Raw genomic sequence first — 27,439 nt, forward strand, 5'->3', positions numbered from 1 at the left:
TTAAGATAAAAAATTAAACTAACACTTAACTCACATATCACAGGCTGAGGCTACTTTCACTATAGCATGGCCCCCACGTACCTGTATTCAGCCCTGGCAACATCTGGATCGTGTCCTTGGGCTTTCCTTGCAGACTTGGATCAAAGCATCAGTGAGCTTCTGGACAGACTGTAGTCCAGGTTCAGCATCACAGTTCATAAAGTCTGGATTCAGGCCTGTGGAACATGAGGGCCAGTCAATATCATCAGTGCCTTCATCATTCAGGGAGCTGCCTATGCACGTTTGCCATATGAGTCATTGTCCTGCACCAGGTGGTACTTAGTGCACCAAGATAAGGTCTAACAGTGCGACTGAGGATTTTATCCAGGCACCTAATAACAGTCAGGGTTGGTTAGCACATTCAGGTCTGTGCAACCCTCAAAGGATATACCTTCCCATATGTTTGCTGTCATGCTTGCACATGTTGCATAGTTTTTGCCGTCCCATCTCCAGACTTTTTTGTGAACCACCTCTAATTTGTAAGGAGAACTGAATGTAGCTGAGGGTTCTGGTGTTCTCTACCACCGGGCTGTGAGCAGAGGTCCCACTACATCACATCATGCTTTCATTCCACCCTCGTGGATTCTGATTCTGAGAGTTTGGTGTGAAACACACACAAGTAGCCTGCCAGAGGCCTTTTGTTGTGCTCTGGCAGTGCTCCTCTTGTTCCTGCCCACATAAAGGAGCAGGTACCGGACCAGCAGCTGGATTGTTGCCCTTTTAGAGCAATGTATTTCTTTTGTGTTTAATGGTCAATCTCCTCCACACCTCTGAGTGTGCAGGAGACACACAGTTAACATGGTGTGGATGAAAATACCTGAAGGAGTGGGCCTGAGTGGGCTGCAGGTTTCATCTCCTAACAAAAAAGAAAATGAAAACATCAATCAGAGGGATCTGTGATCTGTGGCCTCCACGTGTCATTCGCACAAAATCAGGTGAAATTGATGAAGAATTATGTGGAAGTTTAACTGATTCTGTGATGATCACCTTATTATATGACCTTATTTTTTTATTTTTTGTTTTGCACAGTCCATTTTCTTGCAATTTAATTTTTTTTCTTTTACCTTCTCTCATATACCTAGTTCCTCTCATCCTGCTCCACTAACATATATCTTTACCATTCATTTGTACCCCCGTCACAGAAGACAAGAAAAGACATTCATCTTCCTGTCCTCCATGCACTAAACCATTTTTGCACTCCACTGTGCATGTTCTGAGAGTCACACTACTTTCAATTTTGGCACATTTTGGCAAATTCACGCTACAATGAGTGAGTTAAAATGACACAAATGTTTAATACACACAAAAGAATCATGAAAGTGAAGGATTCGTTCTCCACTGCCTCCCTCAGCACAATTATAAAAATTCAAGTGACACAGTTGTACACGCGTGGAATGTAAACCACCTCATTAGCATTTTTTACCCACACCTCTGGTGAAAACAGGTGTGGCTCAGTAAATTATGTTGTAAATGAAAACATTTTATATACTCTAAAAGTAGTAAGTTAACAGATTATGAACCTGCAGTCAAGGTTTTTGTCACTAAGGGCTTTTATTGTGATGAGGTAGTTAGCTTAAATGGTTTATTGTCCTCAAATGTGCAGGCTGTTGAGCTGAAAGCCCTTGAGCTGAGAGCTTTGTCATCTGTTTGTAGATTGTAGTACTTTGTGGGCTTCTTTATAAAGCAGGGAAATTCAGTTTCTGCCACAATAGTATTGTTGAGTTTAAAAAAATGTTACAAAACAGTGTAAAATTGACATAAAAATAGAATTAAATGATTTAAAAATTATATAAACTTCATGTAAAAGAAAGAACATTTCAAAAGAGTCTTTCAGAAATAAAAATGGGGACAGTTCACCAATTTGTCAAAGACTGCAAATCCGTATATTCAAAGTATTTGCTCATCATCTATGGTGCGCAATATTAAAAGACTCGTAGGATTGGCCAGATTCCACATACAAGGACGAAATCAAAACACAACGATTGTGATCCACAGGGAGCAGTCGTGTAAAATAGACACGATTCTGTAGTGGTGTATGCAATGGAAATCACTGCATGAGCTCAGGATGCTTCAAACAATATTAGTTATGTATTCAGTAAACAGTTTCTTCTTGCACTGGTAAGTGCAACCTCTACCATTTAAAGACAAAAAAATATGATCCTAAAGCACTGCCACCTTTTTAGGGAGCTCAATTAAGATGCACTGAGACGAAGAAGCTGCTGTGTGCGCATACCAAGAGGTTAACAGGTCAAAAAAAGTAAACTCTTAAACCTCTTGGAAGAAACCCCACATATTTTAACATCCACGCATCCATTCTCTTCCGCTTATCCTCGTCAGGGTCACGGGGGGGCTGGGGCCCCTAACATAGGGCGTGAGGCAGGGTACGCCCTGGACAGGTGGTGCCAGTCTAATAGAGACAGACAATCATTTACACTCACACCTAATTTAGGTTTACCAATTAAGCTAACCCAAACAAGGGAAGAAAGGCCCCTACCAGGTGGTGGAATCCAACTTAGGACCTTCTTGCTGTGAGGCAACAGTGCTAATCACTGCACCACTGTGCTGCCCTATAGTGACACACTATGCTTTTGATTAAATGTTTGCTTTTTTCTATGGGAATGAGTTTTTTCCCTCTATAAATTTTACTCTCTACTGTTTGGTTGGCTAGATGGTTGATTTAGGATAATAAATGATTGATCGCATTAATGAGATTGTGACTTACGCACTGTACTGCCCTATTCAGCCTTGTTGTAAAAAGACACCTTTGAGGTGATGGCTGAAAAGTTTTGAATATACAAAAACACAAGTGAAGTTTGCAAAGTGTCTCATTTCCACTTTCAACTTGGCACTCCACTGTTTTAAAAGAGACAAACATATATGAGCAACCCTCCAACTATAAACATGGAGACAGCAGACATATTTTTTTTCTCATATTATTTATCTGCCATATTGTAGGTCATCCAGGAGGGATGTCAGCCAACAGCAAGCCATAAAACTGAAAGAACCAAACAGCACAGTTAATATGTTCTCAGCATACAGAGTAGGCTCACGATTGCAGTTCAAGTTGAGTTGATTATTCACACCTGGGGAAGATGTTTAATTCATTTGGTCAAATGATTTGAGGATACGGTCAAAAACAAGGTACCGTGATGATCTTTGAAAAATAATTTCCTTTCTTTTTTCTTGTGATAACAGCTAGCTGAGGACATAATGTATAGATAACCTGTGAAAGATAGAATGAGAGGCTGTGGCTTTAAAAGAGAAAGGGGAAAAAAAAAAACAACGTATGAAGACGACAGAGTGTGAAGGTGCACCAGAGGAGGTGGGGGAGGAGGAATGGCCACGAGCTCAACAAGCTGTTGATTAATAAGGAGCTGCAGGACTGCCTCTCCTGAGCCTTGCATGCATGCAGGTTTAACACATCCTCGGGCTCACACCTGATTCCTCCGAGTCAAGGACACGCTCACTCACTGCCATTGTGGTATATGCAATAAAACCAACTCAATTTGTCAGCTCTGTTATTGCATTAACCATGATCCCTAGAGAGGTCTGAAAAAAAATGAATGCGTGGGCATCAGGACTGCAGACTTCCAACACCAATTTTCAGCATCTTTAGGTGTCCAATATTTCTGAAATGAAACTGGCCTGTAGGGTTTTTAAGGGAATTTATGTTGTTAAGTGAGCTACGTTTTTATTCCTCCATATTTTTTATTTAGGAAATCTGATAATTTCTCTGTGGTGACTGAGATAAATGATGGCATTACTACAGTTTCATTTTTTTGTCTCTAATGAGATACATTTGAATATAAGAATTAGTAACACAATCTAGTCTGTTAGCTTAAATTTACAGTTTATGTTATGGCGGTTTTACGTATTCCATACACTCATTTTTCATTTATTTTTGCCCTTCTTTCTCTTGTTAGTCTTTATTGTTTTCTCTCTCCTCAAACAAAAACTCAGGTTAAAATAAATTTCTATTTATAAATGCGATCTCTGTGTAAATACAAAGGAAAAAATATTTTTAATGACATGCTTTCAGCTGAGGGTGAGGGTAAAAATGTGACCCTGAAAGCAACTGAGGTCAACCTGACTCCCTTGGCTGTGTTCCTGGGTAAATTATACAACATGGGGGAAGTGAGTGATAAAATATATATATATATTTATTGACAAGCTCAAGCTGACGAGTCTCTAATTGAGTCTAGATGCACAGGAGAAAGAATCTTTGGCTTTCGTAGACGATAAGTTATGGAAAGCGTTACTTTGATATCCCAATCTTCAACATCTTAACCCTCCACCTGCTCTCTGGAGCTCTTCGGCAACCAGCAATAAGAAAACTACAAAAACAACAACAACAACAACAAAAATGCTCAAAAGTCCTCTGAGATTAAAACGTGTTTACATGTGAAATTGATCCAGCAGTGACATTTTTATGCCTCAGGCATCTTGAGTCCCCTAGGAGAGCGCTCTCAACCCTTGACCTTTTCACACTGCAGCCTCGTGCATCTGCCACCAGCGATAACGGCATCAAAATTGATTCCAATTACCCTCCAGTCCACACGAGCCTGAAGAGAAGGGGGTCAGCAAACCCCTGCCCATTAAGCAAGGACTGATTTATTTGCAGGATATAAAATAAAACTAAGTAAACCCAGTGAAAACAGAGTCAGTGTTTCTCAGGGTTATTTCACAAAAAGAAATCTGGAAAAAGGTGCTACTTCAGCCCTAATTTCAGTTCAATTAAACAGTTCTGAAACCATTCTGCAAAGGCAGTTTGGTTATAACAATCACTCAGTCTGCATCACATCAGGAATCATTAAGAAGACAGAAATTTAAAGACAAATATTCACTTACAAATAGTGTAAGTGAATAAAAAGGCCTAGAACTGACAAAAAAAAGGAAAAGGTTGTAAATAACAAATGTAATGCTCGTGCTCTGCAAAACTCATAAAGGCCCAATAGGAATAATCACAGGAATAATGACTGATATCCTCCCTGGTTCTTGGACCTCAGGTTTGTAGTTTTTTATGAGGGAGGGATAGCTCAGTAGGTAGAGTGGTGATCGAAAGGTCGGAGGTTCGAATTCACTGAACCGCTACTCTGAGGTACCCCTGAGCAAGGTACCGTCCCTACACACTGCTCCCGGGCGCTGGAGTGGTGGCTGCTGACTGCTTCACTGGGTGAATGGGTTAAATGCAGCGGGCTTATTTCCCTATTCTTTATTTTTGAGAAGGATTTTCTCCTTTGAGAGTTCATGATTCCTCTATTTTGAATTTGTTTCTTTTGTAAATTAGCTTAGCTTTGGAGTTCTGTATAGTTTGTCCTTTCATCAGCGTATCCTCAGTTTTCCATTTCTGCATTCTTAGTTTAGTTACAGTTTCTTCCTGTTTTATTTTGGTAGTCTTTCATTTCTGGCGCTGTTTAGTTTTATTGCCTTGTTGGCTCATTGTTCCTGATTAGTTACAGCTGTGTTCCCCACCTGTTCTCCCCTCGTTACCTTTTGTATAATTGTCTGTCTCTGCTTATCGTTTGTTGTGTTGTCCATTTTACTGTGTCTCCTTGTTCTGTGGTCTCAGTGAAATCTGATATTTGGATTTCCTGTTCTGCAAATGTTTTGGGATTTTTGGGTCCTTTGTTTATTTTGTTATACTTCTGGCATTAAAGGTTTATTTTTTAATTTTGGGTATGCAAGACTATAAGACACTCAATGTTTCATAACAGAGACATGTTTTTATATTCACTTTAAAAATCATCAACACTGGTTGGTATCCTGGTAACAAAGTCCAATATCTGTGAACATTTGATCTAATTTATGAGGGAAAAAAAGAGTAAAGAAAGTTGTGGCCATCAGGTGTAACCATGTGACCCTTATATCAAACTTCGAAGGAAAACTCTTACAAGCTTAAATGGAAAAACCAAATGGTCTTTGATTTTTCTCAGCGTTTGATTTTATTATCTCTAAGATCTTTCTATATATACAAATGTAACGCACTAATTTAGCAATCTGTGCTTAGAAATGCTTAATCTCAAGTGGTCATGTGACTTCTTCTGGACACTGTTTTAAACTGCCCAACTTGCAAAACTAGCTTGCTGGTGAGTAGATGACTAGTAGATAACTGGTGAGTCCGACCTCCAAAAAACATGAAAGTGACCAAAAATAATTCTTCTTCCTCCTCTTTGTCCTCCTCCCTTTAGGGCTCACCACAGTGGATCATCTCTACATGTCCTAAAATCCTAATACTGAGGCTCTGAAATGTGGAGAAACCATCTTTTATATATAGTCTATGCTTTAATCTTACAGAATATTCAAATATTCTCACTACGCAGGCTGCCATACCCTTTTCCAACTCAACTAGGTTACACTACAAGCCTCAGACATGGAGATATTACTCTTCTTATCTAGATCTCCACTAGAAAGTCTGTTAATAATTTTCCTAAAATGTTTATTCCTTTAACATTTCACTGGGACCAAGTATTACAGTCAGATTAATGTGTAATTTATTAGGGCAGTCCAAGGGCATCAGTGCCTGAACAGACTTCCCATGACTGTGATTCAGAAGCAGGTATTCTTATTTATTTATTTCTGTTAACTTGTTAATCCTTTGTGGAAAATTTCCATTGCTCTCATATGATCTTTGTAACTGTAATCCATTCGAATATAATAGCACATTTTAACAAATTAACCTGTCAAACCATTTCCAGCCAGCTAATTTTTAGAGCTAATTAGAGTTATGTTTTCATATTAAGTGCACTTCTGTATGCAGCATAATTAAGACTTTTAACTGTATTTTCACCCTCATTATAAAACCATGTGGTTTTATTCTTAATCTGCTCTATTTGCACTAACTGCATTCATCTTATTGTCATACATTTAAATTTCTTCCCTGACCCAATTTCTCCTGAATCATTAAACTTTCATTTTATCTTTTCCTTCTCTTCCATCTTTAATGCTTTTTTTCTCAATTACATGTTGATTAGGGTTTGAACATTTAAAAAATGGAGTTGTGAAGGCAGCATATCCTGTTAGTGTCTATACGAGCACTTCCAGTAAAATAAATGGCACAGAGGAGTGCTCTGTCATTTGCAGTCAAAAGAGAACCATCTCTCTTTAAACTTTCCATCCAAATGTGGTATTAATGCCCCTCAAAAATATTGATTTTTTTTTTTCATGATGTAAAATGGCCTTTGGTTTTACCCCCCGCCCAACCTACAGTAGGTGAGGACGCACAACTCTTAGGGGGAGAGAGAGAATAATGAATAGTGAACATGAGCCTTGTATTTGGATGAGTGCAGATGATGAATGACCAGAGGGAGGAAGTACAGGACCAGAGCAGAAGCACAGCCATTTGTTACTCTGCTGTCACAAATGTATTTTTAATGAATTTGCACCTCTGACTCTTCTGCAGAGCAAGACTGTTCCTTAAGGCCAATGTGACCCCAATATTTCCTCTGAAGTGGTGGCTCTGAATGAACCCACTTTAGCTTCTCCGGTGTAATGTAAATAACCTTGTCCTTCTGTTTGCTCAAACCATCAGTCTGGCTCCTCATTATTATCCGTACCTGTGCCCAGAATAGTTTCTGTGCTGGTAGCAGGTGTGGAGGTTTCACCTTGAATTACTACTTAGTGTGAAGCTCTGTATTACTCAACTATGTTGTTTTTCTTGGCAGATTAAAAGTCCTTTGAAACAACATCATTTACACTCCTTGACGGTCTCACCTAAAGTGATTTAAAATTCAAATTGTTCTGGTAATATACTGCGTGGAAGCCCCTGTAGATCACCCAGCTTTTTCAGTGAAATGTAAATACTTTCATAAGCCAAGTCTTTTCAGTTTTATCATGGGATTTGTTTAACATGCCAGCGTGATTAATTAAGAAAAGATACAAGGGAGAAAGAAGGGCAGGAGAACAAGTAACAGTGTAAAAGTTTTCTACCGCTTTCCTGCAGGGCAAACACCTTAAAGCATGACACTTATCTGTGATGAAGTCCAGAGGCAAACCAAGAGGAATATATTTCATACTGCACTACTGAAAGCCTTAGTTGGCTGGCATATTGGGGATGAGTATGATGTTGGAAAAAGCTAGCAGGAGATGGAGGTTAAGGCAAGGCCAGTAACATTCACACACCTCTGCCATTACAGCTCTTCTGCTTTTTGCATGTGGATGTTGAAACTGCAGGCAAAAAAAAAAAGCTCCACACACAATCCTGGAATAGACTGCCTCATTTTATGTTACGCCGACGCACGAGATGATACACATGACACACATCAACATGTGACCTCAGCTGACACCAAGAATGACACACACATCATTGCATTTGCTGTGTTTCATCTGTGCTGTCACGCCGGTTCAACGGTCTTCTGGGTAATCGGACCCAGGCAGTCATCCATCATCAGCCTCCACAGGAAATGTTTTATGCAAAGAATAGATACCAGAAAATGCAATTCCACACACTGTAAAAAAACAACCAGACAGAGCGATAATTCACAGTCTCAGTGTACTCATCATTCTAACAGCACAACAACACAAACAGAGCAACAAAAGGCAATCCAGAAACGTCACCTTATTCACTTTTGTTAATGAATCCCATGACAGCTCTTTATGATATTGTTGTATTTGTCCACATTGAATAAGGAGGTCCTGTAAGTCAGGCTCTGACAGGTGTGAGTCCTTGGCCTCCGTGTATATCCACTTAGTGTCAATCCCAGCGCTCACCTTGGAGCTGTTGACAGCTTCCTGCTGCTGAGAAAATGTCATGGTGTGGACAGCCATGAGAGTCACATCCCATCCTGTGCTTGTCATGGCTGAATTAAAGCACGCTGGTGCAATGAGTTGGTGTTTATGAAGGCATCTCATTGCCGCTGGACGCCTCTGTGGGGCCCCTCTGCCTGCCTGTACGGCGGGTCTTGACAGGATTCTCCCTCGAGCATCAGTGGGCGGCTGTTCTTGTCTCTGTCTTTAACACAAGTCTGGTTGTCACTGTGAATGAAAATAAATGACAATGCTCACCGTAAAACCAAACACATAAATCTTTTTGATGCCAGTGACTACATTTAACAGCATATATTACAACATTTCGGGTGAACATAAACAGAAATACAGATAATTGTTTGATTTTTACTTTTATATGTCATTCTAATAAGAGTGATGAAACAAGGCATAAACATTTAAATGTTTCTTGTGTGTGTGTGTGTGTGGGGGGGGGGGGGGGGGGGGGGGGGTTAGTTCTACAAATGAACAAAAAAAAACACAAACCCCACACAAAAAGTTCCCTCAATCACTCAAACCTTTGCATCAAAGGCAGAAAAAAATCCTCAGAGACTGAAGAATTTTTCCTGAGGTTTGAAGTCCTTAAATTAAAGTACATATAATCTCTTATTCACAAAACAAACAAAATCTTTCATGCTGTGTGGCAGCTCTTTTATTCTAGCTGACAGTTTCTACTTAACATGAGTCTTCAGCTAGAGAAACCCTCTGTTAATCACAGCAAATATCAATACCTTTCTTGACAGTCTTTTGTCATTGTGCTGTCTTCATAGATTTTTAGCATCGTCTCGGTGCGGTCATCGAGGTGCTCTTTGGGCCCTTGAAACCTGCGAGACACATTTTAAGAGATGATTACCAAAAAAAATCACACACAAACACAACATAACTCTAGCCACAGCCTTTCCTAATAAGCCTGTTTGTTTCTTTAAAAAAAAATAGGTCACAAATGTTTTGCATGTAGTGGGGATAAAGATACACGTCTACATTCACTGTGAATAAATGTCAAGGTTTTGCATTAGTATGTGTGTCCAATACTTTATATTTTAGGAGATCGTGCTCTCTGTCTTTATGTAATCACTGAATCATTGCACCCAGACATTTCTTGCATAAATTTGTGGATGAAAGACTTTTATGGACATTGTGTTACTTTCACTCTTTATAATTTACTTACTTTCTGAAAGCTGATTATTTTTGGTGGAGCTTTCGTGTTTGAGTAACGAGGCTGTATCGTGTTGTATTTCAAAATAAAAACTTTATAGTTGGGGGCTGTTTTTTGTGGCAGATTGATCCAAACTTTGTTAACTATCAGTGAGAGCTGCCTCTGTGTTGCCAGACATTGTAGTCATCCACTTTCTTAATACAACACCTGGGCTCAAGTCTCTCTTTCACTTTAGCAATGGACAGGATGTAGGGGCTGATCTGTCTAGCGATGGTGGTGAGGTAAGAGTTCTCCTGCTTCAGCTGCATCAGGTCCTGAAGCTGGGCTGCAGTCAGTAAACAAAGTTAATTAGACCTATTAAAAAAAGATTCTTTAAATTTGAATTTTTGTTGTCATTATTGGGGACAAACCTTCATAGATCTCCTGCTCATTCGTGACCCTCTGAAAAGTCTCATCCCACATCTGCAAAGAAAAGGTGCAAAGTAAGCTGATTCTCACAGAGCAAAATGTTGCAGGAACTGCAGTTGGTTCACTCAAGGGATACATTGGCATTTGCAGTTTTCTTTTTTCTTCTGTTTGCATTCCCTGTAGTCTACATTTATGACAAATGGGTGAAAACTAGCTTGTTAATATGTAATATTTAGCTAGAGGTACCAATCAAGCACACATGTTGATAGGTTTTAATCAGAAGTGCCAGAACATACTAAATGTCAGGTATCACTCGGCGCACCTCTTCAAACATGACTCTCATAGTTTCTACTGTGGAGTACTGGGCAGCTATCTGACTGTCAATGTGTAGCGATCTGTCCAGGATCTCCCCCATTTTATCTGTGTTGATGATGGAGTGGTGCTTGGTCAAATCTCTGTGCAGCTCCTGGACCTGGTCCTTCAGATTCTGCATCTCTGTCTGCAGAGACTATAAACACACAGACATGCACATATATAGGGCAACCTGTAAGAACTTTCCTTCAAAATGATGGGTGTACAGATGCCTGTGAAGTGCAGCTGAGCATGAAAAACTTGCTGCTCACTACACAAGTTGAAAATGATCTCCTGGTGGAATTTATGCTGCTGTGTTTCACTGCTTTACTTTGTGGGCTCCTCGTGTACTGTTGCGTATCTCAGTATCTCAGTGCATCCAAATTCAGGTGATTTATAAAGTAAAAATAAAACGGTAAAATATTTCATTTATCTTTATAACTAATATACCCTATTTTCTACTGATTACAAAAGCCTACTAAAAACAACAAATCATCTTTTTTATATTTAAGTAGCTGTAAGATGATGGTTCTCTTGTAACCATCATCTTAAGAAAAGAAGCACCTTTAAACCTCTTACTCCTTGGTGTAAGTATAATTAATTGTGCAAACTAAAATATTTTTGGACCTAAGGATTGGGTAATTACCACAAATCCTGAAGGTGAATCCACAATATCACAGGTCACACATATCAGCTCACCCTGTAGGCGTTCTCATAATTGCGGCAGTGCTCGGTGAAGGGTGTTTCCCTGCCCTCGGCCAAAAGAACCTTAGTGCAGATGTTGCGGTGAGAGGTGGGCCTTCGCCCAAACGCCGAGCCCAGGGGCATCTCACTGAGCGACGGGGAGCGACAAGACACAGTGAGAGGGGACTGGAGCCTGAAGAGACAGGACAAAATATATTACCACAATATCTTATATTAAAAACAAAATTCTATTCTTAACAGTCAAATTAGTTAATAAGTCAAAACCTATAATATGTTTACATAATTTATTATAGATTTTGTGTGTTTTGGTGAAATAATTAAATCAAAAACTGTGCCAGAAAGTCAAGAGAGTCTGGAACCTTTACAAAATTTACTACATGCAAATATAGTCCATTTTTGGTTCTATTTCTCTTTCATTCTTATTTTGTGTTATAACTTTATCATGCTACACATTTTTAAAGCATATTCAAAATGTATAAGTTAGACTAATTTATAAAGTCTCCTCTTTGCTTCTTCTTCCTTGGTACTTTGTAAGCCGTGCCGATTGTAACTCAAAGTTTTAAACATGTAACCTCATCAGTCACTTAGATTTATTATTGTAAGGTCTACCTTCCAATATAAAGCACCTTGAGGTGACTGTTGTTGTGATTTGGCGCTGTATAAATAAAACTGAATTGGATTTAGAAAGTATGAAAGTACAGATATGTAAGCTACCAAAATCAAGTATCCACTATATCTCACTAATGTCTTTGGTGACAAACATACATTTTTACATTTTCTTTCCATAAAATACTGCAAAATTTGGACAAAGCAGACCATCTGCTGCTGTTCATATTAAAAACTAACCACAGAAAAAAAGACAGACAGCGACAGTAAATCCGCAGAGGAACTGTTTAGAAGTTGTCACTATCATGAGTGCGGTCATGAGTAAATCAACATAACTGCTGTCACTCAAAAGAGTAGCGCCTTATTGTCATCACTTCTCTGAAAGTATAAAGGTATGCAAGCACAGCATGTGGTAGCGCAACTAAACCTGCTTTTATCTGGGTCCTGGTAGGACCATAATTTTGGCTTCATGCCTAAAACAGCATAAACAACCAGAAAGGCGTTTTGTGGTGGGTGAGGTGTGAATGGATTACTCTCACGTTCCCATCTCCAAAAATCCAGGCTGTGTCTCAACACAGCTGATTAAAGACTTTGACAGTACTAAAGCAGCAGCATTCTTTGCATGAAAGAACTTACATGTACGATTTCACTGAGCTTCTGTTCTGTGAAATTATGATAAAAGGGATTGGCTGTCCACCAATCCCTGCTTGCATTGCATCCTGCATTAGAAGCATTCAGACACAACAGCACATTCAGCTGAGTAACAGGCTACACCATGTGGGTGTTATTTTGAACTACCATATGGTAAAGAAAAGCTAATTTATTCCTCTGTTTCTGAATTGAGGTACAAAGTGAAGTTCGAAGACTGATCAGTCAAGCACCTTGTGTAACCGCTGCCATCCTACAGTGCCACAGGCTTCAATGGAAATGTACCCACGAGTGCTAAAGCCAGGCTCTGATTCATAAACAAATTTAGTCAAATCTACACAGCAGTGGTGACTTAAAGATAACTCCAAAAGTTAAATAAATATTCTGGGCTTACAATGCAAGTTAAGGTATATGTTATATACTCAAAAAGAAAAGAAATTACCTGCAACCTGGTGGCCTCTTACTCCTGCCTCTTTGTCCAGAGCTGATGCAACAGCAAACTTGTCTGAAACATGTATTTCTCTGTCTGCTCTACACGTTATCCTCTGAACATCCAGCCCCTGTCCTCCCAGTAGTGACGCCAGTTAAAGACTTCGCCCGTGCTAAAACAGTGACATCAACGGTCTGGAACAAAACGGTCGGGCAGCCCCTGCGTGCCAACTTACAGATGAATCCGAGAGAGTTCTGTGAAACCGGGATAAAAATAGTGCCAGGCAGCCGACTGACCACCAATCCCTACCTACTTTGCATCTTGCATTGGCAGGGCGTTAACTAAATTGCAAAGGAGAGTTGTCAGTATGTTGGCATTAGTGGGTGGGCTTAAGGACCTGTGAACAGTTGCGAGACACTGATGTGGAAAGAAAATGATCAGGGGAGTTTGTGTATGTGGATAATGACATAAAGCAAAACAAGAGAGGACTGAACTCTTCGTATTTTTATGGGTAGCGGCATGTGTCATTGTAATGTAATTACAATGTATAATTAATTTTATTTCATATTTTACTATTGAGAAGCACTTTGGTGTACCTCTGGTCTATAAATGTGCTATATAAATAAAGTATCGATTGATTGATGTGTCATATTTACTGTTGACTTAATATGATTACAGCTTGAGGAAAAAAAGAGAAAAAAAACACTGTGCAGGAACTGTGAGCACGTGCAACCACTCATGCATCCTTCTCCTGAATGTTATCTGGCCACGGCACAACCAGACCTTTTTAATACAGGATGAAGGACCTCCTGTCCAGCCTCCACACGACAAGGTGAGTTACATAAATATATCAGCGTACAGAGCTTACAGACAGATGAAATAACTGCCATAGTGGCAGTCAGCACGGCGCCTCCTTTTGTCTCACTGCAGTCCATGTGCACTTGCAAAACATTTGGGGATTTTGAGTTTGGATGCTTCACAAGTGTGAAATTTTCTGCCCAGACTTTTGTTTACTTGGAAGAATACAAAAGATGCCGTGGAAATATTCAGTTGGTGAAAGAACAATGTAAAAATAAAACTCACAGGAAGGGATCAGTTAGTGATTACATTTAAAGTGGTTCTAAGCCAAATGATCTTACCGTATTGCAGCACTTGTGGAACCAGTGACAGAAGGAGGGCAGCGTGGTCCTATCTGCAGCAGAGGCTCTAGACAGCGAGCAAACTCACTTCTGTACTCTGTGTTGATCTAATGGAGAGCAGAGATAATGTCACTCAGCCTTATTCGGGTTAAAAAAAAGAAATAAATAGCACAAAGTACAAAGAAATATCAAACAAAGTACTTTAAGATTATACAACTTATTTGAAAATGCATCTGTGGATAATACAATCATAACACCCATGTCCCCATCATAGATTTTTTTTATATGAGATATATTTGTTAGCATGTATCTGTTGCTTTAAATATTACGATTACAGATATAGAGACACAAATGGCAGAAACACTGCAGATATATTTTCTCGTAGACACACCTCCTGCTGTCTGCTTTGCTGATTGGATTTATGAGATTAAAAATTATGCGAATCTTCACCAAACCAGGAAATGTCTTTTGAGTTCACGAATCTACATACTGAAGCTCTCCAGTTGCTTTAAGATGATTAAATGCCTCACCCAAGAAGTGTTACATATTTATTTTTGCTTTCCTAGATTATAATCTATCTGTTTAACCAAGTGGCTTTTAATAATAAGTTTTAATAGCTCTTCCTGTATGAGTGATGTTTATTGCTGTCTGCAGCATTTATGTTATGTATTTCCACATATAACACAAAAACATCTTAGCCTTGCTTGCTGGAGTGTACTTACTTAGTCCTTTGCTATGTTTAGTGTGCCGATGTAAAATTCTGGGTAATTTGTTAGCCCATGTTTTGTTCTGATTCATTTATCGTGTGTCCTCTGTGCTTCTGTCGTTTTGCCAGCTATTTCTCTTCCTTATTTAATCTGTTGCATTAAGCTATCAGAGATCCACAGACAAACTGTGTTGTGTCGCTTATTAATAAACAAATGTAGTGCACGTTAAAAGGCCAAAAACTTTATATAAAAGAAAAAGTAGTTCTGACTAAAAAAGAATAACAACTAAAGGCTCCAGTGGATCGCTTTCTCGGTGTAACCTTTTTTATGTCTGAATGAATGCTGTTCCTACTTACTTTGCTGCTCTGCACTGGTTTCAGTCGATGAGGGAGCTTCACAATCCTCTTCAGCCTCTCCATGAGTTGCTGTGTACGCAAGAACATCCAGGTGTGATTCAGTGACCTGTTTAACCTCCCCAAGACACTGTGGACCTCATCTATTTAAAAGCCTATTCAGTGCAGCTAATACTGCAACTTTTCTCTTGCCAAGAAAACTTCCCCAGAAAGAGCAGAGCCCTTTGTGTACGCAGCAGACAGGACAGTCTCCTGTTATTAATCCATGCTTCTTCTTCCATACTCACTCATTCTTTTGTACTCACTCATTTCTTTTACTTTTGTACATCTTATACTGAAGGGCTGTTTTACTTTATTGCAAAAAATACTAAAATACTTTCAAAATTATGGACATGGATCACAGCTTCTGTTCACCCAGTTTTTGCTATACTTACATAGCCCATATCCAAAAACTCAAACTTGTTAGCCGAGCTGAGGAAGGCTGAACAGGTGACAAGGTGGACCTTTAAGGATGAAAAGTTAAAGATTAGAGTAAAAAAAAAACAGATGCAAGAAGAAGAAATTTGCAAATGTATACAGATCTATATAATACAAATCTACTGAAATAACCTATTAGCTGTTTTGTTTTTTACTGTTGCTTTCATTGGCTGCTTGATTTGTTTTTGAAACATAAACTGTTTTGTTAAGTTAAAAAAAAAGAAGGTGTAATGGGATGAAATTCTAACCCAGAATGTTTAAAAAGAGAAACCCAGAGCCTTAACAGTCGAAGAATTTTCCCAGTTCAGATACAGTTAAACACGAGTAGTTCCTTGTTGTAAAAAATAGTGATGTATTGTTTACTTTATAATCTTTATCGTTTGCTATCAGCTGTTTTCACCGTACTGTTTTTATTTCTTTATTACTGTTTTCCTTTAGTTTTGTGATGTAATTTTCCATAAACAGATTCTATTTGGTTGGCTTTCACAATGTGTGACACGACGTCAGCTTTTACAGCTTTTACCTGAGTTTTTGCACCACAAATTGGAGTGCTGCTGTATTTAGCATTTTAACCACTAAATGTATTATGAAGATGAAATAATAAATAATAATCATCACAACCTTTCTGAATTAATGATTTTAAACATTGTATTACACTATAAAAGTTTACATTACATTTATGTCAATATTTTTGTGCAGATACAGCCTTGATAGTATTAAACTGTATTTATAAAGGAAGGTTTTTGTTGTTGTTTTCTTTACAAGGTTTCTTGTATTTAATTTGTTAGATTGTATCCAGTGCCTTTAAAATGTGACAAGTGTTAATATGTGACCAGGTGGGAGTGATACTCATCACACAATTGCCACAGCCCAGTGCATGATGGGATTGACACTGAATGGGCATCTTGTGTATCCACTCAGAAACCTGCAACTTTGATAAAATCTCAGCATTTGATTCATTTGTAACCACAGCTCAACACTGGCTAATTGAATATGTCTCAGTTAAATCAAAACAGATCATAATAAGTTGATTTATTATTAGAATTATATGCAGACAGATTTTTATACTTTATTCACTGCATTATTGCAGTACAATCAGGTAATTCAAGTACTTTTTGCTCATATTTTGCGTTTTTACTCATTCTTTTACTAGTTCTCTTAATTGCGTATTTTTATGTTGTTCTGTGTGTACTCTTAATTTATTAAGGATCCGAGTATTTTCTTTCAAGGTCTGATAGTTGTGGAGAAACAGAAACATTTGTCTACTTTACAGCACTTAACCTGGAGGGTAGGTAGGAGTGCAGTAAGGTGTGACAGTTGCTCCTTCAGTGCTTTCTCCTTCTCTTCATGTTGGCTGCAAACACACAAATGCACAAATATGTAAGACTACACCTTCACATTCACGCTTGCCACAATACACAGAGGAATCAGCTCAGGAGATGCAACCGCAAACAACATACTCCATATTTCCAGGAGCTAATCTATCTGTCTTCTCTTGTAACAAACACACAAGCACAGATGCCGGCTCAGATACACAAAGCCTGACATAAATAGCCTTTAACGCCCTTCCGGGAAGGCAGCCGCTGGCTGGCTTCCAGGCAAGAGGGAGACAGAAAGAGATGGAGGACACCGGCCACAAAAAATCTCATTAAAGATCCCCACAGAGTGCAACTTCATACACTCACCCACTCAAATACATAAAATTGTTCCCATTCAATCATGCACACGTACACATGGAGTGCTTGGAGAGGCGAGCAAAAGTGCTTGCAATGTTTTCCAGACAAAATAAAAACCTGGATAAACACAAATTTAAGTTTGCAAGTTTATCATCAGTTGGTGATAAGCCATTAGTCTTTCATAAATTTTACCTGACGTGCAGTTAATTGAACCAACGTACTAATTAGCTGCAACAGTGGCATTTAATCAAAGTTTACTGATTCTAATATAAATCTATTTGTAATTATTTTCGTGGCATAGAGTCAATGTTAAATAGTTTGAGAAACAAAAGTTCTGCACAAGCAAGCAGCTAAAAAGTAAATAGCAAAGTGGGAAAGAAAAGATAATATTCTCAAGACAGTGTATTATATATTTTCACTTGACCCATCAGTCGTCGTAAATATGTTCTGTTTTAATGCAAAATGTAGAAAATCTACAGACAGCTTCTAGGCTTTCCCGGAGCAGTTGCTTTTGTTGATATTATAGACTTCAGTAAGTCTGTGATTTACATATCATTTATTTGTTTTCCAACACTTTTCAGTTAGCCTTATTTTCATTGAATGGATGCAGACACACATATAATCTTACTGAAGTGGTTTAAATTCAGCTCCATGCTTTGATGAAAATCCAAGAAAAGGTGTTCGGTGCGGACAGAGATTATTCCAGAGCAAACACGGCACTGCTATTTATCACCCTGTGCACAATGCAGCATGATACAATGGAAAAGGGTACCAAGTCATACAGTGACAGTGGATAATGGCATTCAGCCTCGTAAATATTATGACACAAACTGTGTGGAACAATGTAAGAAAGCTAACTCTTTATAAATGTGGTTTTTACCTTTGAGCTGCTTTTAACAGGATCTTCTTCCTCTCTTCTAGTTTTTCCTGTCAGATCAGAAAAGAGAAAACAGACTCTTTTATCCACCGTAAAATAGCCTTGAGGTCTCTAACATTAATTTTCAACATGTAAAATCCACAGTGTGCTTTCTGTTCTGTTTGATTGTGCATTTTGCAAATAAAATTCACTCTTCTCTCACAATTAGGTTAACAGAGACATCCAGTGGCCAAGCAGTGCTAATGGTGCCAGAATGTGCCATGTGTTATTTCTGTGAAGAAGATGATTAAGGCAGATGGTTAAATCTAAGCAAACTATCTGACAGCCATTCAGTTAGTCCAGATTAGTCCACTTCTCTGCAACTAATTTAATCTAAGCAGACCTGACACATTAAATCCTGGTAACCCAATGGATCATGTGAACATAATAAAAAACATTTGGTGTTAGAGATGATCTCTGCATTCACTTTAAACCCAAAAATATTTCTATAGACAGAAGTTTAGAGACAGTTGGATCTTTTTCCAGTAAACAATTTTAAGATTCAAAGAAGAGAACAGGGCAATAACCCTTTTTCTAAAGCTAAGGGATCATTTTAACATCTTTACACCTCACCACACCTGTCATCACAGCGCCTGTCAACACATTCAAACAAATATTTGTGTACGCAGTTTTCTTTTCCTACAGTTGGCTGGGGAGGATAAACAACAGCACCTGAATAAAATTGGATCAATATGTGACCTGCAAACTGTTGAACAGACTGCAGATTGCGTTCTCTTCTTCCTCCACATTCAGACACACTTCTCCTAGCATAGCTCTCAGCAGAAGGATCGCCTCTCCAGTTGAAGTTTGCAGTTCCTTTACCACCTACAGAGGGAAAAGAGCGCTTGGTGACAATCGTGAGCTTTTTAACAACTTAATGAATGGGAATCATCTTTTATTTCAGGGAATGCAAGATCGTTCAATCGATTGTAGCACTTGATTGTACAGATATACTTAATAAAGTCCTTGAGATTTGGACTGGTTTAGTGTAGCTGTTTTTTTTATTGCCCAGTTCCAGGTAACACACAAAACACAACAACCGCCCTTATTTCTGAAATATGTCCCCAAGCACCTTCAAGCCAGAGGACATGGTTTCTCAGCCAGGCTGGGGATCGGACCTGAGGCAAGAGGAGTTTGGAATTAAAGTATCTTCAGGTTTTGTTAATATGTGAAGGAAGAATAGAGCAGCAGACTGATAAGACCTCTACTCACAGTAGAGCCTGTGCACCTCCTGATCCAATGGTAGTTTTGATATCTGACTAGGATCTTATGAACCAGAACATAAGAGATGATGTCTCTCAGATGCCTTGATGAAAACATCTCTTTACAGTCTTAGTTATGATGGTGGAGGCGTGTTACAGGGAAGATAGCGGTCTGAGGAACTATGCTTGAAGTGCTTGTCCTGTAATCTGGACCAGGATAAGTGGCAAAAAATGGATGGACATACTGGAAATACTTTATTACTTGAAAATGTCACATATATGACTGGACAGTTCTATAGACTTTGGGCATGCAAGCTTTTCTTGGTAAGCCCAAAAAATGGGCAGTCAAATAGAAGCACAAATTAAAATGTTATTTTAACGAGCTAAACAAATTTTGGGAGCACCTGCACCGCATCTCACATTATTATCAACACTTCATAGTACCTGAATTATTCATAATGCTTTTTTTTTTTTTTGCCTTGAGTGTCATGAATATGTAGATGAACAAACAGGACTCTCTCACCAGCACAGCTTGGTCCAACATCTCACACCCCTGCATGTAAGCAGTTTCAATATCAATGCAGTGACTCCGACTCTCCCTGGGGAAAAACAAAAACACACCTGAATTAGCATGGAGAAGAGAAGAGAAGAGAAGAGAAGAGAAGAGAAGAGAAGAGAAGAGAAGAGAAGTTAAGTTCTGACAATCATAAATTTTATGCAGCAGGTTCACTCACACTTGCATGTCCCTGAAGCATTTGATGCAAAGCATAGACTTATTCTCTGTAGAGAATAGGATGTAAGGTTCCTCGTGGAGAGCTGTGGAGACACAGACGCCTTTTAACTTCAGCTCACAGGAGTGCCAGAGTTAAAGTACTGCTATTCTGTTATTCTAGTGGGCCGTATGTAACAAGTAAGGTTCATAATACAGACACAGGTTGCTGATTAAATTTAAAGACCACACTCATACTGACTGGGGTGTTAACACCACTCCTTTTTATGCTGCGTTTAAAAATTACCCACCACTGCGTGTGAGAGTATGATTAACATGTAGCCAGGAAAATTCAGCCACAGCGCTGGAATAACTACAGTTCTTATGAACATGTTTCTACACAGGTGTAATTGAGCCTCGTAGGTGAGTAATTCTTCTGGAGTAAATTACAGGTGGCACTCACAGCATTTCCTGTGTTTGGCTTTGGTGCGTTTGGCCAAGGACACAATCTCATGGTGGGAAAACATTCTGGCCTTGTGTGTCAGCTCCCTGCAGGTGGCGCACAATGGCTGGCTGCAAGTGTTACAGTAGTACATCACCCCTGTGTCCTGTATAAATAAGAATATTTAAGAATGTTTTAAAAGATTTATGAATATGTTTTATATTAAAATTTTCACTGTTGTACTCAGTGGTCATTTAGACTTTAATTTAGAGAACATATATTATAGGAAGAATGTGAGCAGCATTAAAATTGCATATGAAACATCAAAAAATTAAAACTGAAAAGCTGAAGTGAAAAATTTTGAAGTTCTACAAACACTCCTGCAGAAATTAAGAATTCAGCCCCTTTAAAAGCTGCATCCCTGTTAGCCTTTGGTTTCTCCTATGCACTTATAAAGCCCAAGTAATAGGTTGCCTGTTTCCTAATATGTGGCTATGAAATAAGCATGCCATTAAAAGGGACTGTTTTGGATCCTGGTAAAGCTGGCTGGGTTAAGCATGTGAACCGTATGTTTTAAGGCTATTTACTCCTGGGTTCAAGTGAGCTTTGAGGCCATTTACTGCATGCCTTTCTCCTGGCTTTCCTGTCATAATAAAGACTAAAGAATTGGAAGCCTTTAAGAGAATGCAGGTAATTTTCTGGTTATCCATGGGCTCATTTAACATGAATTAATGTTGGTCTGTTAGATCAGTACCTTTTTGTTGCTTTCCTGGTCACAATTGGCACACTGCACCGCCTCCTCAGCATCTGCATTGTTGTCAACAAGAAACTTCAGAAGACGGTCCTCTGGTGGGAGGCTATTATTCCCTTTTACTATAGATGGGTATCTGTGGCAAAGACAAACAGCTTAAAAAATATATGTTAAGAGGAATCATGAAAGTTATCTACAAACAGTATTTTGTGAATTTTCAAGTTCACTCCTGCTGGGAATCACTAAAACAATAACGACACAGTAATATGCAGCTCATCCACTCATAACATATAGGGCATTCTAAAAAAAAATGCAATAAAAAAGGGCCTGACTGTCAGTCTATATCAGAGAATAATTTGCTTTTCTAAACTACACCAGACAGATTCATCAGTTTGCAAATCGTGACAGTGTTTTTACAGGAGGCTGTGATTCAACACATAGTAATTTAAAATCTGTATAACATGCAAAAGATCCATTCCATTTTGCACAAAATCTGCTAAATCAAAAATGTGGAGCTACCAACTGTGGTGACCCCTTGTGAATAATGGAGCATCTAAAAGTAGCTTTTAATGTGATGCAGCAGAGAGTAAACACACCCCTGTCACAGTGTTTTCTAAAACACTGGGGGGGGGGGGGCGTTAGTGCTTTTTTCAAAGGCCTAACATTTTCTCATATCTTATATCTCATATCTATCTTTCTTCATAGATAGATAGATAGATAGATAGATAGATAGATAGATAGATAGATAGATAGATAGATAGATAGATAGATAGATAGATAGATAGATAGATAGATAGATAGATAGATATTTCCAGTGATCTGCAAAAATATAACAAAATCACACATAATATAAGACCGAAATATTTTTTTAAAAAAGAAAGAAAATTGCAAAACGAGCTTGTCTCCATGAAGAAGAATAAAAACCTTTCAAATATTTTGGTGCAGTATTGCAGCAAGCCTGAGGGGGCAGCACTGGAGACCTAAACACTGCCGCTGTCACCGGCGAAGAAGAGAAAGCGGAAGACTGTCAAATAAACGTGCCCTGTAGCGGAGGTTTGGTGGTGTGTTATCTGGAAATTTCTAGCAAGAGCTATCTCTGTAGGGAAAACGACAGCGTGTGTAACCTTTTCGACAAAGCGACGTTATAGTCAGCGTTAAACATGTCTGTTATTTCAGAGGAACATGTTCGAGGTGGCAGCGTTTTCAAGGATATTAGCGCAGACGACGACGACTGGCAGCCCACTGAGATTGAGAGCCTGTGTATGAACTGCTACAAGAACGGTACAACACGTTTGCTTCTGACCAAAATCCCTTTCTTTAAAGAAATAATTCTGAGCTCCTTCAGCTGCGCCAACTGTGGCTGGACAAACACTGAAATCCAGTCTGCGGGTCGGATTCAAGAGCAAGGCGTGTGTTACACGCTTAAAGTCAAAACAAAAGAGGACCTAAACCGGGAGGTTGTAAAAGCAGACAGCGCGACCACAAGGATCCCCGAGCTGGATTTTGAAATCCCTGCCTTCACTCAGAAGGGCTCTCTGTCTACCATTGAGGGTCTTTTAGACAGAGCAGTCGCAGGATTGGAGCAAGACCAGGTTGTGAGGCGAGCCACACATCCTGAGGTGGCTGTGAAGATAGAAGAATTCATCCAGAAGCTCAGGAAGCTAAAAGAGGTTGAAAATGAGTTCACTCTGGTGATTGAGGATCCATCTGGGAACAGTTTTGTGGAAAATCCTGTAGCACCGCAAAAAGATGAGGCTCTCACAGTAGCCTTCTTCAAGCGGACAGTCCAGCAGGATATACAGCTGGGAATAAAGGCAGATGATGACCTGGATGAGGAACCAGCTGGCAACGACCTGGAGACGATGAGAAATGAAGTTCTGACATTCAACACTAACTGTCCCGAGTGCAACGCACCAGCCTCAACCAACATGAAACTGGTCCAGATCCCCCACTTCAAGGAGGTAATCATCATGGCCACTAACTGTGACAGCTGTGGCCATCGGACCAATGAGGTGAAATCAGGTGGAGCGACAGAGGCGCTTGGCACCAAGATCACCCTGCACATCACCGATCCTTCAGACATGACCCGAGATTTGCTGAAGTCAGAGACGTGCGCCGTCATCATTCCAGAGCTGGAATTCGAGCTGGGAATGGCAGCCCTGGGTGGGAAGTTCACAACTCTTGAGGGCCTGCTGAAAGACATCAAAGACCTGACTGTCTCCAAAAACCCCTTCATCTGTGGGGACAGCAGCACTGCAGATCGGATACAGAAGCTGCGTGAGTTTGGAGAGAAAATAGACAAGATCATTGTAGGAGAACTCGATGTCCATGTCATCCTTGATGACCCTGCAGGGAACAGCTATTTACAGAATGTCTACGCTCCGGAGCCAGATCCCGAGATGACTGTTGAGAAGTACGCCCGCTCGTTTCAACAGAATGAAGAGCTGGGACTGAATGACATGAAGACTGAGAATTATGAAGAGAAAAATAATGTGCCAGCAGTACCTGGAGGGACTGAATGAGTTTATCTGTGCTAATTAATGTCCAAAAGAAATCCCAGTATAATTAAGTTGCTCCATATTTTCGGCCACTTTGACTCATTTTAAGTTAAACACTGGGTGAATACTCCCTTTCATTGGTATGTTGATCAATGAGAAGAATTCCAAGTTTTCTAAATGTACTTTAAAAATAAAAGGCATATAATAAGTTGTATAATAACACATTAAAATGCTGTTGTTAATTGTACATCCTTGATGACTTAGTGCATTCTTGTGAAATCCCTGAAGATGGCACTGCATTTACTCAGATTAAAGTGATGTTTTCCTTTTAGTGGGCCACTTTCTGTGTGACAAATGTATTTATTTTGACACCTGTAAGTGTGCCAAATACTGGTATTTAATTGGCAGTTTGGCTCTGCTCTTTGATTTGGCAGATTTGACTCTGAAAGCTGAATTTTACTTTTTGTCATTGCCTTGAGTCTGAAATACAAATTCTCACTTCACTCATTTTTTGGTAGTGTTCTCAATTTATTGTACCTTGAACACAACATTTTAAACTTATTTGTTTAGAGATTATCAATATTTATTTTTTTACAGCGTAAAATATCCTATTAGCCCAGTATTAACTGACATGGAAGAAACTGCAGCAAATTTCTAATTTCAAAGGTTGAATTGGAGTGTTTATGTTTGATTAAGAAATCAATTTGAACTGAAGAGCGATTAGTTGTCTATAAACCAATTAAATTACCTTACATCTAATTAATACTGAATAAAATCACTACCTTGGTAAGAAAGTGTCTTATTTTCATACACCTTTTTAAGCCTAGTTGTAGACCTCAAAACTTGTTTCACTGATTTTTTTTTTTTAATTGTTTAAATAAAGTGTTTTTAGAACCCTCTAAACCAGTTTCCTACACGTGATTCAACCCAGTCCCGTTTTTAAAGAAATAAATACAGGACTGGGTTGAATCACGTGTAGGAAACTGGGTTAGAGGGTTATAAAAACACTGTACATGCAGATTGAAACCCAAGTGCTGTATGACCACATGTAACCAGTTTTTGTTATATTACCACATCTGCACAGGCCCGTTTGACTTAAATATTGTTCTTCTTGCCTCCACTATGAACATTTTATCTAGTTTTCATAGCAACCGGGATCCATTGTGTTCTACTAATAGAGTTGTGAGTTCCTAGATTATGTGGTTCTTGAGTGAGCAGCTGTTAGCTGATGGAAATAGCTGCCAGACAGTGGGCCCCTGTATCCTGAGCTCAGACAGCAGAGCAGAGTGGCTTTGTGCCCACTGTGTTATTAGTGTAAAAAAACAGATCCAATATGTAAAAACATATGTGTTGGTATTACTTTGACTTTTACTGTTGACTATATAATCTGATGCACCTCATGACAGTTAAACTAGCTCTGAGGAAGTTAGATGCGGGGTTCCACAGTCATTAATTTTTCAAGAGAATTGTATTTTAAGAAATTCACCTACCTCATTGGCAGTGTAATATGGGTATGTGTAAAGAATCAATATAAATTCAGATATAAACCCAGAGGAATTTGATATACAATGTTTTGGTTTTTTAAAGCAGTTCCGGGTTTGAAACTACAAGAAAGTAGAAAGCATCTCAGAATAATTAAAATACTCTCAAATTCATCACCACTATATCTGATTCAGATAAGACAAAGTCGTATGCGTTCTGACACAGTAGAATAAGACTGATACTGTGCATCAGAGGACCTTTTCTATGGACCCATGCTTTGATGAGGGAAAGTTAACACTGCAGATCTGAAGGTGACTGTGAACCACGGGTCATTCCTTAATAAGATATTAAATGGACTGCTATCATGTGACTTCTTTTGATTGTCCTAAGCTGTTAGCACTGCTGCCAAATACCAGTATGCTTTGTTTGCTTTGTGACATGGCTTCATGGAAGTTGCAGCCCCTTTGCGTATTGGGGCCAAGGGCTAAATAAGAGACTGGGTTGACCCTGCAGCTGCTCCAGCCACTCAGTTCTGCCCTACCCACACCGGGCCAGCAGTGGGTCATAGCAGCGCCCTAAAAAACAAAACAGTGAGACTTGATGTTCTTCTTCAGTCTCCTGCACAATTTACATGGAACCAATCCTGTTGAGCAGCGCTGCCCAAGATGTGTTTTCAAGAAGTAAAGTTATATTTTATTATAAGAATCCAGCTTTTATCATATTTTGACAGTTTTACTCAACTTTCTAATACAAAATATAAGTAATGTTGCTGTAAATTGTGTAAGGTTGTAATTCAAAATGACAGTGTCTTAAGCCACCAAAACCACAAGTAATTCACTTTGGTGTGATGTGGAGGCTCAGGTCTCCTAAGCACATACTAAAACAGCATGTTTGACTTATACTTTCATAGTCTAATTTGACCATGACGAACTTAAAAGTGCCCTCTCTTACCCACAGAGGGGGCAGCTGAGGCGATTGTCAATAGTCCGACCTCTCAAGCAGCGGGCACAAAAGATGTGGTAGCAGTCCAATAAACATGGGGACTGGTACTGCTCATGGCACAGGTGACACATCAAGGGGTGAACATTAGCACAATCCACTTTACACAGACTGCCCAAGTTGTTGAAGATTCCTCCTGCCATCTGGGAACAGAGTACACGAATAACAACAATCCTTTAGTTTGTTCTTGGAACAGCCTTTTTTTAAGACTACAAAATCACATTACTTTAAAAAGCTTTCGATAGTGCTGTGATACTGAATTACACCCCAGAGACCAGGCCAAGAGTGATAATGAAACACTTTGATCATGAATAATTAAACAAGGACAACATTTATCGCTTACCTTGTCAGACAAGTAATACCAGCCTGTAAATTCGGTGACTATGCACAATCCACAGATCATAAATATATAACATAAAAATAGGATGTCATCACTAACATTATATCCACTATCAAACTAAACTTACTGTAAATGTAGTAGGCCGGTCTGTGGAAAGCACAGAGTGGCTCTGTCTTACCTTTTAGTGGTGCTATCAGCTACCCACAGCAGGAATGACAGCAATGCAGAAACTCTTCAATAGTAGGGCGATGGGCTCTGTCTGCCAGGCAGCTGACAGCACACACACACCTCATGCCAGCCCCCACGTGTTGCCAAAGTGCAAAAGGGAAATTTAATATTGCCATCCCACACAGACTGTAACAACAGTTGTCCTATTTCTAATGTCCTCCTGCTCAATCCCACGTGTTCATCTGGAATATGTACATATATTTATACAACCTACTCATTCACATGTAATCTGTAGACTCAAGTAAAGTGCATTATTCCAAGGCCACATGTTTATATAGGTAGGTAGGTAGATAGATAGATAGATAGATAGATAGATAGATAGATAGATAGATAGATAGATAGATAGATAGATAGATAGATAGATAGATATTGGAAGAATGGGCCAAAAACAGACCTGAGCAATGCTTGCAACTAGTT

General features: G+C 39.1%; 2 protein-coding genes across 2 annotated transcripts; one reads left to right on the forward strand and one right to left on the reverse strand.

The window, feature by feature from the left end:
* Positions 1-8,882: 8,882 nt before the first annotated feature.
* rnf207a (ring finger protein 207a) lies at positions 8,883-26,857 on the reverse strand. Its single transcript, XM_085354547.1, has 18 exons — positions 26,798-26,857; positions 26,407-26,597; positions 21,479-21,611; positions 20,746-20,890; positions 20,308-20,389; positions 20,097-20,172; positions 19,071-19,196; positions 18,336-18,382; positions 17,061-17,133; positions 15,737-15,805; positions 15,306-15,374; positions 14,243-14,349; positions 11,414-11,591; positions 10,686-10,871; positions 10,366-10,417; positions 10,163-10,280; positions 9,531-9,623; positions 8,883-9,009 (listed from the first exon to the last, which is right to left on the reverse strand). Exons 1-18 carry the CDS (start codon positions 26,855-26,857, stop codon positions 8,883-8,885), a joined length of 1,932 nt encoding a protein of 643 aa, XP_085210673.1.
* zpr1 (ZPR1 zinc finger) lies at positions 22,514-24,134 on the forward strand. Its single transcript, XM_085354546.1, has one exon. The coding sequence runs from the start codon at positions 22,636-22,638 to the stop codon at positions 23,995-23,997; it is 1,362 nt and encodes a 453-aa protein (XP_085210672.1). The 5' UTR covers positions 22,514-22,635; the 3' UTR covers positions 23,998-24,134.
* Positions 26,858-27,439: the final 582 nt, after the last annotated feature.

The sequence above is a fragment of the Diplotaxodon limnothrissa genome, linkage group LG5 (genome assembly GCF_057381915.1).
Source record: "Diplotaxodon limnothrissa isolate DT_005_m linkage group LG5, D_limnothrissa_male_GT1.1, whole genome shotgun sequence".
Classification (NCBI taxonomy): domain Eukaryota; kingdom Metazoa; phylum Chordata; class Actinopteri; order Cichliformes; family Cichlidae; genus Diplotaxodon; species Diplotaxodon limnothrissa.